The 11133-nt window shown below is 35.2% G+C and overlaps 1 protein-coding gene across 5 annotated transcripts in view; it reads left to right on the top strand.

Moving 5' to 3' along the window:
• LOC112571175 (pecanex-like protein 1) overlaps positions 1 to 11133 on the top strand; it is a 32372-nt gene that overhangs the window by 9585 nt on the left and 11654 nt on the right. For all 5 annotated transcript variants that reach the window (XM_025249998.1, XM_025249996.1, XM_025250000.1 and 2 more), the window contains 17 exons: positions 733 to 886; positions 1155 to 1187; positions 1497 to 1668; positions 1980 to 2090; positions 2409 to 2500; positions 3019 to 3155; positions 3347 to 3452; positions 4235 to 4333; positions 5149 to 5299; positions 5785 to 5920; positions 6179 to 6356; positions 6939 to 7047; positions 8034 to 8163; positions 8858 to 8916; positions 9785 to 10000; positions 10214 to 10273; positions 10900 to 11093. In XM_025249998.1, the coding sequence (XP_025105783.1) occupies positions 733 to 886; positions 1155 to 1187; positions 1497 to 1668; positions 1980 to 2090; positions 2409 to 2500; positions 3019 to 3155; positions 3347 to 3452; positions 4235 to 4333; positions 5149 to 5299; positions 5785 to 5920; positions 6179 to 6356; positions 6939 to 7047; positions 8034 to 8163; positions 8858 to 8916; positions 9785 to 10000; positions 10214 to 10273; positions 10900 to 11093 (2137 nt within the window). The remainder of the gene's footprint in view (positions 1 to 732; positions 887 to 1154; positions 1188 to 1496; positions 1669 to 1979; positions 2091 to 2408; positions 2501 to 3018; positions 3156 to 3346; positions 3453 to 4234; positions 4334 to 5148; positions 5300 to 5784; positions 5921 to 6178; positions 6357 to 6938; positions 7048 to 8033; positions 8164 to 8857; positions 8917 to 9784; positions 10001 to 10213; positions 10274 to 10899; positions 11094 to 11133) is intronic.

The raw sequence follows: 11133 nt of genomic DNA, 5'->3' as shown, positions 1-11133 counted from the left end.
GTCTTAGCTACTGCATTGATGCTAAGAAAAAAGTTTTACTGTAGATTGTCAGTTAACCCGCACCCATGGCTGTTGGTAGATACTAGATGTAATTTCTGGTTGCTTGACAGTTACTTTTAAAAACAGGCCTAATACCATATCCCTATACTATACCATAAATTCTGTATTGATATTATTATTGAAATACAGTAATTAGAAGCACGTTTAGACAGATAAAAGACAACTTTAGTGTAACACAGTTTTATTCTAAAAATAGCTATGTGAATGAAGTGTGCGAGTTTAGTTAAATGGTAGTCAATAAATTTTTTAATTTAAACTTCACTTGTACAGGTTTTTCAACTCCAGGTGACTTAGGAAAAAAAAATCTTACACTTAAAGCTGCTACAGTAGAGAGCTGCATTTCTGCTAGAAATGGATTTTATTTTAATTTAAAATATTATTTTTGTTTTGTTTTGTTGTTTTTTTGTTTTTGGTTGCTTGAGTTCTGGTTAACAGAATCTATTGGCAAATGCCTATGAAAGAGGGAGAAAGACCTCAAGAATTCAAGAATTTTAACCAATCAAGAGCAGTCAGCTGGAATTGAGGTAGCTACATAGTCATGTCATCTCAAACAGTGCAAAAACGAAAGTGAAGACAAGGGGGATTATCATTAGATGGTTGTTATGTCACATCAAGAAATTCTGAGATGAAGTCACGACTGTATAAACTCTATTTGAAATTTATCTTTTGTAGAAACCTTTCACTGGTGGAGGCTGGCATTGCAGTACTTATGGCAATAGCTGTGGGGGCATTGGGAGCCCTTGTGCTGACCTCAAATTTTTATCATGACCTATGGATCTTTGTCTTCTGCTTTGTCGTAGCTAGTTGTCAGTACTGCTTACTCAAGGTACATTTAAAAAAGTAATTGATTAGCATTATATTACTTGAAAGAATTTTGTTCTTTTGTTCATGAATCATCTATGATAAGGATTGGCACCTGTGCCCATGTATAACTTAGGGATTTTTTACTCCCCACCTTTTTTAGATGCATTTATTGTATCTCCTTAAAATATTTTACATGGACAAAATAAGATTGTCACTATGGATGTCACTAGCTATGCTTTTGTGTTAGAAACCATACTGCTAGTTTTTATTGATTTGTATTATCCTTGCAGAGTGTTCAGCCTGATGCAGCTTCTCCAATGCATGTGAGTCAAATCATCTGATTGATTATATAAATAGAATAGGCCAGGTTCTCAAAGTCACTTAGGTCAGTTTCCTCCATGAACTCTTCAAACTTTGATTCTATTTTTAAAGTTTGGATCTGCCTCTTCATTTCAATGAAGTTATATGCAGTGTACATACATGCATTCATTCACTTGTGTGTATGCATGTGCATGTGCCATAGCACTTGTGGTTGTGTGTAAATGAGTGAAGAAGTTTATTGAAACTGGTAACAAAACACATTGAGCTGAAGAAACCTTACAATAACACTACCTTCTGCTTTTCATCTACAGGGTTACAATCATGTTATTGTGTTCAGCCGTCCATTTTACTTCTGCTTGTGCTGTGGATTAGTGGTGCTCCTGGATTATGCTAGCAAGATGGCTGTTCCAGAACCCATCTCTGTTTATGGCCTTTCCTTTACTGTTGCCTCATCGCTTATATGTGCTCGAGACTTCCTTCTCAGTAAGTTGTCAACATTAACATCAAGGAAAACTGACATGTATAAAACCACCCTTTTTTAAAAACGGTATTTATTCTGTTATGTGATTATACTGCATTTATATTTGCTCATGCTTATAATAAAGATTTGTTATACTCATATGCTTAAGTACATGATGGGAAAAGGATGTTGATCATAAGATAGGACTATTTACTGAGACTTATAAGTGAATTCAAAGAAAATGCTGGAATTTTAGAAAAGGACAAATTGTGAATGTATGTGTGTGTTTGTGTGCGCGTGTGTTTTGTGTGGTGGTGGTCGTGGTATATTTCAGTTTTCATCTTGTGCTTTCCACTGCTGTTTACTGTTGGACTGCTACCTCAAGTCAATACTTTTGTTATGTACATACTGGAACAAGTAGACATGCATGTCTTTGGCGGAAATGGTAAATACCAGTCATTTCTACCATTTGCATTTCCTTAACATGTTCACAGAAAATTATAGCAATGCCATACATTTCACTATATATTTTACTTTATACATATTGCTCCATATTCTGTATTTCTTATTTTCCAATCTCTGTTATAGTGTCAGAAGGTACCACTGTAAAGATATCACTATAAATTACTATAGATTAATTTTAGGGCTTTTGTAACAAAAGTTATTTATCTATTGTTATTTTCTTTGCTTATCATAGCCTTTAAGAGAAGGTTTAAGAAGAAATTTACATTGCAAACAATTTTTTATGGTAATTTTCTAACAGCATCAACGGGTCTTGTTGCTTCGACATACTGCATTTGCCGTAGTGTGCTATCCATCTGTATCTTGTATGGATTTGCCTATGGTGCATTAGAGGTAAGTAAAGAACTTTTTACTTCCCTTCTTATGTCTTTCAATTAACATGTTTGCATTGAAATAATCAATAGCTAGAATTCTTTTCATAGAGTGAATCCTAAAACTGAATTGCAGCATTCCTTTCAGATGCTTTATCTTGCTGTATTGGAGACTATTGTATCTTGTTAGGGAAAATGACTGACATAGATGTGCTCACAACTAAAGATTCATGTTTTTCATGGCTTAACCATCATCAATTACTTTAGCAAATGTGTTTGGTGAGAATTTATTTTGTTGGGGAATGGTAATGATCTGATGCATTTACTGGCTTAATGGAAAAGGATGATAACCGTGCAAGCATTAGAAATAAGTCAAAATAAACATTCATATACTGATTTAGTGCAAGTCATGTACGTTTGTGGTTTGTGCAAATTCTGCATTGCAAAAGTATCTCTGATTTATTGGCTGTTGACTTTTCACGCATAAGCATAACAAAACACTAGTATATCAGGAAAATACCACTATGTGATTTTGTGCAGGATGTTGGAAAAAAGCATGATTGCCAGAAGCTTGGCCATGAAGCAGCACAGAATGTTCTTTTCTCAGTTTTGTGTGGGTTGATGGTAGCTCTAGCTTATCACCTCAGTCGCAGTGCCAGTGACCCTTCCACACTTTGGTAAGTGCACAAATGTTATACAGGAAATGGTCATTTTGCAACCAAAAAAAAAAATAAGCGACAACTTAGGGCTTTCACTAGCCATCATTCAGCATGGTGAAATAGCTTTAAGGTCATGCAGTGTTGTCAATTCTAAACTGAAAATAGGGTGTTTATACTTAAGCTTATGTAGATGTTCTTATATGTTGCAGGCTGCTGATTAAAGATTCTTTGATCAGACAAGACGTGCCTGATTCTGAAGGTACTAACAAAGAAGAACTTGTTGATCCCCTCCCAAGAAAGTTGAAGTCTTGCCTGGTGAGTGGTACTGTATGGCGGTTTGTGCAAAGTTTACTGCCTAATGTAGATATTAATGTTTAAGACATTTTTGTTACTATTAGTATAAATGTTAGTATAGATATGATATTACTTTTAAGTGACATTTTGTGTTCAATTCATTTACTATAAGTGAGTTCCTATTACTTGTTTCATGCTTTCCTATATTATATATATATTGTTTTGTGATTTGTATGTGACAAGTTTATCTGTCCTTACGAGGTCCCTGAGTGTGTTAAAATGGCTTGGCTATCCAAATCAGTTCCTTGGGTTATCCATCTAAGGGAGTGAATTAGAAATAAATTTTGAGCATATGGTTCCAATGAGCACTTCTTATGGCACTCTCCTTATATATATATATGTAGATGCACTATTTGTGAAAATTTTTCCGTCTAAACTAATCAGTCATTAATATCGCAGCCCTTCCATGTTTTTGCCACATAGGAATTTATCTCCCTTTCCCTACCTCCTGAAGAGCTTATTTCATAGACAATTAACTGCTATCTATGATGTAATTTGTTTACCACTGGTTTACTGATTTGCTGTCAACACACATACACATGTACAAAAAACATAATTATCAGAAGAAGGAACTAGGTTACTAATTTTTTGGTGAATATTTTTAAACGAAACTGAATAATAAAAAACTAAATGTTCACTTTAAGAAATAGTCATTTAAAAAAAATGGTACATTTATTGTCTCATTAGTTTATATTGTGTGAAAGTGCATTTGTATGTCTGGTATGTCTTGTTTTTTTCTACAGCTACAGAGGCTCCAATCAGACTTGATAGTGTGCATAGGAGCAACAATATTTGTATTTGCTGTTCATGTCAGCACAGCTTTCACAAGTCCTGTTCTTCAGGTGGGAAAATTGTTTTTGACATTTGAGTTTCTGTAGAAATATTAATTGGTTAGTGTAAATCTTTTTAAGTTGTCAAAATATGGGGATGGGTGTGGGTGGAGAACACTGACAAAGCAGCCAGCCCTGTAAACAGATGCTATATGCAAAGAAAGATGAGATCTGAACCCAGGATAGCCAGTCCTCACTATATTAATGACAGGTGCTAACTGTTATGCCGCCAGACTGCTCCATCAAAATGCAAGGACTTGATCAATTATTTAAACCTGTGACCAGACAGTTAGGAGATACTGTCTTTAGCTTTTTATTTATTTTTTTATTTTTTAATAAAAAGTAAATGTGGTTCCTTCCTTGACTTAATGGTCAATGAAGAGCGCGGTGTAAGAGATCTCACTTATTTTGAGACAAGCTTTCAGCAAGGATGGTGCCTGTCTCCTTTCACTTACAGAGCCCTCTAAAGAGTCAGGTATCCATTTCTCAGCTGGCTTAACTAAAAGCGGCATGCTGTGTCACAAGCATGCTAGTACATTCATTCAGGTTCTTCATTGCTCTAACAACAAGGCTATCTGCTTCTCTTTTAGCTTCTTACCTTTTGTTGTGTTCATCAAGATGATGAGTGTTATGGGTAAACATGACTAATTTCACAGTGGCATCAAAGATGCAATCAAAGATTACAGGTTAGATGATAACAAAGATCATAAACTGAGTAAAAAAGTGTCTTTATGATCTATTATTACAGTTTTATGTTTATGGCTAGCTGTTGAGTGTTAGGTGAGAGAAGGGAATGAGAAGTAAAATTGCATTCATCTGTGGTGCAGCCTGTGCTGAGTGATGTACTGTACCTCATGGCTGCATCTCTAGGATTCATAGTACATTACATTATTCCACAATTGCGCAAAGAGACACCATGGTTGTGCTTTGCACATCCATTTCTCAAGAATCGTGAGTGGGATTTCTTTGAAGTGAGGGGTAAGTTTGACCTTTTTTTTTTCTTGTAGTGAGTTTACAGAAAGCAGAATTTACATTTGTTTGGAAAGCATTAGCTGACCTTTTAAAGAATCTTCATAGAAAACGAAAACAAATTAACATTCTATTCAAAATTATAACCAAAATGCAGTTTGTGATTTGTGCATACAAACTTTAAGAGGTGTGTCTGCTGCATTGCACATTAAGTTCTTCATTTAAGACAAAAAAAAGGGAGAGCCAATGGAAAGTAATGGATCTTAGGATTGTGTTATTGGCTTTGGATGATACCATAATCTACCTTTTTTAAGACTGTCAGTGTCTATGTACAGCTGACAAGGTAGTTTTTAAGTTTTGTGGCAGTCTTGTAAACATTTGAAGTGTGATCTGGTGCTCTAATATTCCTGATTGAAGGTTTAATGCTGCACCTCAAATAAAAATTGCCAAGTAAATGTTTGTAAAACCTTGTATGACCATTTGCTTTTGTTTAGAACCAGCCAAAGTGATGGCCTTTGAGAAGTTGTTCCTTGCACTACGCTTCATTGAGCGCAACATCATGTACCCTGTAGTCTTTTTGTGTGCTGTGACAACCTCAGCACCACACATTGTATGCAAGTTTAAGAATTTGTGAGTGTCTGGCAGTCTTTGTGCTTTCATGTTGTAGTCTTTAAAATCACAGATTTATTTTTATTTATTTGGTTGTCTTTTTTTACACATTACTATACCTTCAAAAGTCATTCCACAACATTGCTTAAATTTAAAACTAAGTAAAAAAAATGAAGCATTGTGGTTGCACAGTATATATATATTTTTTAATGAATTTAATAAATCAATGAAATCTTTTCTTGACATAGTTTATTGTATGGGCTTCATTTCTTTTTGCAGTGTGGGACCCTTGCTGGTGGTGGTTTGTGGGATGAAGATGTTAAGGTTTGCCATGTCAGATGCCCCTCGCCAATACATGATCATCACGTTTACCTATTTTTTCTTCAAATATGATTACCGTACATCAACAGAGACATTCCTTATAGACTACTTCTTCGTGTCTATTCTGTTCTGTAAGGTATGGATAATAACCAGAATGTATACTCCTGAATATGTTTGCAAGGGTTTTTGAGCTGTTAGCTAGCAACTTTGGTCTTTTATTTTTCTGTATTTTCCTTTTTTTATGAATATAATTCATTGAATCCCAAGGACATCAGACAGGATGTCAGAATTACCATCTGGTTGCAGATTTTTGTTTCTAGTGTTTGTTTAACCAAAACTGAGTTAATAATCCTTTCTTTTCATGAGATTCAAGTATTTAAACATTGACATACACTGAAAGAAATCATATATACTGCATCACTTCGCAACATGGATTCTTTTATGTTAGTGAGATATATCCAAAGTATTGTAGAATAGTTGTCATTTCACTTTTTTTTTAAGATGAAAATTATGGTGTTTAGTTAGATTGGGATGACTATCTCACAAACTAAGAATTTTGGCATTAGTGTCTTGCAGTAAATCTGAATCTTATTTGAACAGAAATAAAAATATCCCCCTTTGGATTGAAGTGTAAATGATCAGTCTCACCTACAAAGCCATATCTTTTATGGGATCATGTTTTTAAAATTCCTTTTATTTTTAATTTTTATACATTCAGTTCAGTGATTTGATGCTGAAGATGAAATTCATCATCACCTACATCGCTCCTTGGCAGATCACATGGGGCTCTGCATTCCATGCCTTTGCACAGCCGTTTAGTGTTCCCCGTATCCTTTGCATTTTGTTGAATAAATTCAGCATATTTGGATCAGTCCATAAGTTTAAAGTGCGGGTGCAAAAACAGCACTTATATTGTACCTTTTTATTTGTCAGGTGTTTAAAGTGATTTTGAAATAAAACAAGAAATTATAAGTACACATGCCACTGTCAGTTATTCTCAAGACAGTAGGCCATTTGCTAATAATATTTGATTGTCACTGTAACAGAAATGTGGATTGACAGAGGAATGCACTGTTTGGATGTATTTGGAGGTGGAGAGTGATGTTCATTCACCTTACTGACTTGAGGAAACCAGCTCTCTGAAGTTCTTTGGAATTTTTTTCTTTTTCTAAGTTAATTTTGTGTTTCTCGATCATGACTTTTTGTTTCACTTCTGTGGCTTCAGCTGACCCGTTAACTAACAGATCTTTCTTCCATGTTGCCATTTTTGTCAGTCCAGTTTTTTTGTTTGCACATATTGACAGCAAGATGAAACGTGCTATGTGGCAAAACTTCTTGATGACTCGAGGCAGCAAAACTGTCTACAGTCTATCCTCAGCATTTTTGATCGGCTCTTTCTAATGACTTCTCCAGTGACAAACAACTGCAGATCTAAACTCTGAATCTTCAATAGTGAAATGTGTCACCAGGCTGCATAGACAACTCTTGTCCTTTATTTTCTTCTGTTTCCAGGATTTCTTTTTCTTTAATTTATGCATTTATTTTAATTTCATAGACTTATTGGGTAATGGAGTACTGTATTCATTGAGTTGTTAATCAGATAGCACTACCACCCACCTCCCACACTACTATGTTTCACTCATTGTCTCCTTTTCTTTCTTGTCATATTAGTTATCATTATTATTATTGTTGTAATAATTCATGTCGTTTGTAAAGTGCCATGAGCTTGCTCATAGGGCTGGGATAAGGTGCTGTAGAAATCACCTTTATTATTATTTCTTTATGGATAAATATTACCTTGACTTTGGAAAAGATTCAGCTATGTTGTTTCTACAGACAGCTGTATCCTCCATATTCTCTACACCACTGAACCCATTTTTGGGAAGTGCCATTTTCATCACATCATATGTTCGTCCAATCAAGTTTTGGGAAAGAGATTACAAGTATATATATCTTCATCTGCTTTTCTTTTAGCCATCAGCTGTAACATAATATTTTTTTTTTGTACTCTTTTAATTATTTCTTATTAATAAAGGGAGTCTCATTAATTACTGTGTAATATGACGAACCTACACCTACCTTGCATACGCACGACGTATTACACACACAGCACAATGCTCGACAAGCCCCCTTCAGATGACGATGAGGCTGAAGAGATTTGTAGGTGAATTGAATCCAAGAGGCACAAGTTCAGAGGAATGTCACTGAGAGAGTCATAAAGAAGATGACAGAGAAGACTGTTGTGTTTTCCCTCTCACTTGGCCATTTTTTTAGAGCAACTTCTTTTCTCTGATATATGAAGTCTTTCTTCCCGCTCCAAGTGACGTGGAACAAATGTACACAAGGCGTCAGACACAAGACACCATTCGTACAAAAAACAATACAAGACCTATCACAACTAATTACATACTGATATATCACATCTTTTATGATTGTCCTTATGTAGAACCACATAAAATATCCATGTTTTATAACTTGTCAGAGAGACTTCAGATGGAATTAGGAACTGAAGTGAAATTAATCATTACACTTTGTTATCTTGTCCATTTAAAAAAAAGTATTTTATATCTTTACATATTTTTGTGCAGGAAAAATTAGGGTTCTGTTAATTATAAATTTTGTTTATTTGTTCTTCAGCACAAAACGTGTAGATCACAGTAATACTCGCCTTGCTTCACAGTTGGAGAGAAATCCAGGTAATTCAAAAGCAAATAATTATAGTAGCATATGAATTGATTGCCTCTGTCAGGTTACTTACTAGAAATTGACTTTAGCTTTACGTGATAGCATGGTATAGTAAAGATTTTCTTAAAAGACTCATTCATTTTAGGATGTATAAAAGGATATAGTACTCGAGTAAGAGATACTTTCTTCCATTTAAAAAAAATTGTCTCCACGATTGTCTGTTATTCAAGATGCGCCTTTATTCCAGATGCCAATTAGCAAGATTGTTGTGTGTAGATGTTTATATCACATCCATTCATTTGCGTATTAGGGAACTAAAGCTTTGTATGTAAATTTAAATTTTTACATTCTGTTATTTATCTGTATTCTTTTAAATTCTGTTATTTATCTGTATTCTTTTGTCAGTTCCTGAAGAAGTAGAAATAAGCCTTATTAAAGCTCTAGTGGGTGCAATTTTTTGTTCAAATGACGATGTTGACCTGCTAAAAATGCTGTTTCCCCAACTCTGAGTGAATTACTCTCCTCCATTCTAAAGAATGCAAACATCACAGTGCTTAGAAAGAAACAAAAACACAGACATCAGAAACATAAATTCTATAGGTTTAAGTTGCCAAGGCCACAGCCAGTAGTAAACTCGGATCATTTCATAATAACACTTCTCTGAGCATTGTAATGATATAGTTTTGACCATGTTCTTTGCTTGGTTATGTCAGTAGATATATATCAGAGGAATAGAAGTGTGTTACTGGCTTATATTTAGGGAAATATTTTTTTAACCAATCTCAACGCAGTCATTTAAAAAAAAATGGTACCTGCTAGAACTTTAATTAAGCAGGCAATTACTGAGATAGCAGCGTCAGCATCTTATACTATGAACAGGTGCTGATGATAACAACCTCAACTCCATCTTCTATGAACATCTGACTCGCTCGCTACAGCATTCATTGTGTGGTGATTTGCTTTTGGGCCGCTGGGGTGGCTACACTCAGGGAGATTGCTTCATCATGGCTTCAGACTATCTCAATGCTCTTGTTCACATTATTGAGGTGGGCAATGGTCTCGTCACATTCCAGCTCCGAGGTTTGGAGTTCAGAGGTCAGTTGGCAAGCATTATCATTAATACAGTTTGAGGGGTGTATGTTTGTGTTTTGATGTCCTACTCGGAGGGAAGCGGGGAGAGGCTGGGGGGTTTAGAACTACATACTTTGTTTTCACGCAAGTACATAAAATTTACTGAGTTAGTGAAATGTATTAAAGTAAAAACTAGCCTTTGGTCCACAAACTGTATCTTTGTTGTGTGTCTTACAGGAACTTACTGCCAGCAGCGGGAAGTTGAAGCCATAACAGAGGGAATAGAGGACAATGAAGGTAAGTCACAAATCTCCCATGCTTAGCAAATTGTGCACTCAATAATACTGAGACCTACGTTCAATAAGTTGGGCACTAAATATTGCTAACAGCTCTCCAAGGGGTATGCTTAGTAAGTTGTGCACTAAATATTTCTAATAGCTTTCCAAGTTTCATGTTCCATGAGTTGTATGCTAAATAATGGTAATAGCTCTTCAAGTGCCTGATCAGATTTTTAATGAGTTTTTTTGTGTGTTTCTTTGTTTTATTTGTTCTTTATTTGCATTTTTACGTTATTTTGTTGAGGACACATGTAAAGCAATTCTTGTGAAAATATCAGTATTTCTTTTCAATCCATTGAAGATGCCATTTGTTCTGCCATTTAAAATTTCATTTGTTCTTACTCCATTTTACTATTATATTAACCATCTATTGTTAACTTTACCAGATGGCCTGACTATTTGTAGCTTAGGGAGAAGCATCTGGGTTCAGCAGGGACTTTGGCGTGCAGGGCCACTAACCTCATTGAACAGGGACAATAATTCTATCACCAGCAACCCCTAGGTTCCTAAAAGTCAGGTTGACCAGTAAGGATCAAGGAGAGACAGTTAAGAATAAAAATTTCATAGTTTTTATGTCTGCTTCAGGATTCTGTTGTTTAGAGCCAGGCCATCTTCCACATTTCCTGTCACTAAATGCAACATTCAACCAGCGCTGGCTAGCTTGGGAAGTTGTGGTTGCCAAGTACGTATTGGAAGGTTATTCCATCTCAGATATCTCTGCTGCCTCCATGTTGCAAGTGTATGAACTGCGCAAGGCACTTATTACCTACTACATTAAGGTAATATATTATCATGTAAAATTGTTACAGAACATAGACA

This window comes from Pomacea canaliculata, linkage group LG8 (assembly GCF_003073045.1).
Source record: "Pomacea canaliculata isolate SZHN2017 linkage group LG8, ASM307304v1, whole genome shotgun sequence".
Taxonomy (NCBI): domain Eukaryota; kingdom Metazoa; phylum Mollusca; class Gastropoda; order Architaenioglossa; family Ampullariidae; genus Pomacea; species Pomacea canaliculata.
The sequence above is the reverse complement of the archived record's forward strand: the minus strand, read 5'-3'. Positions and strand labels throughout refer to the sequence as shown.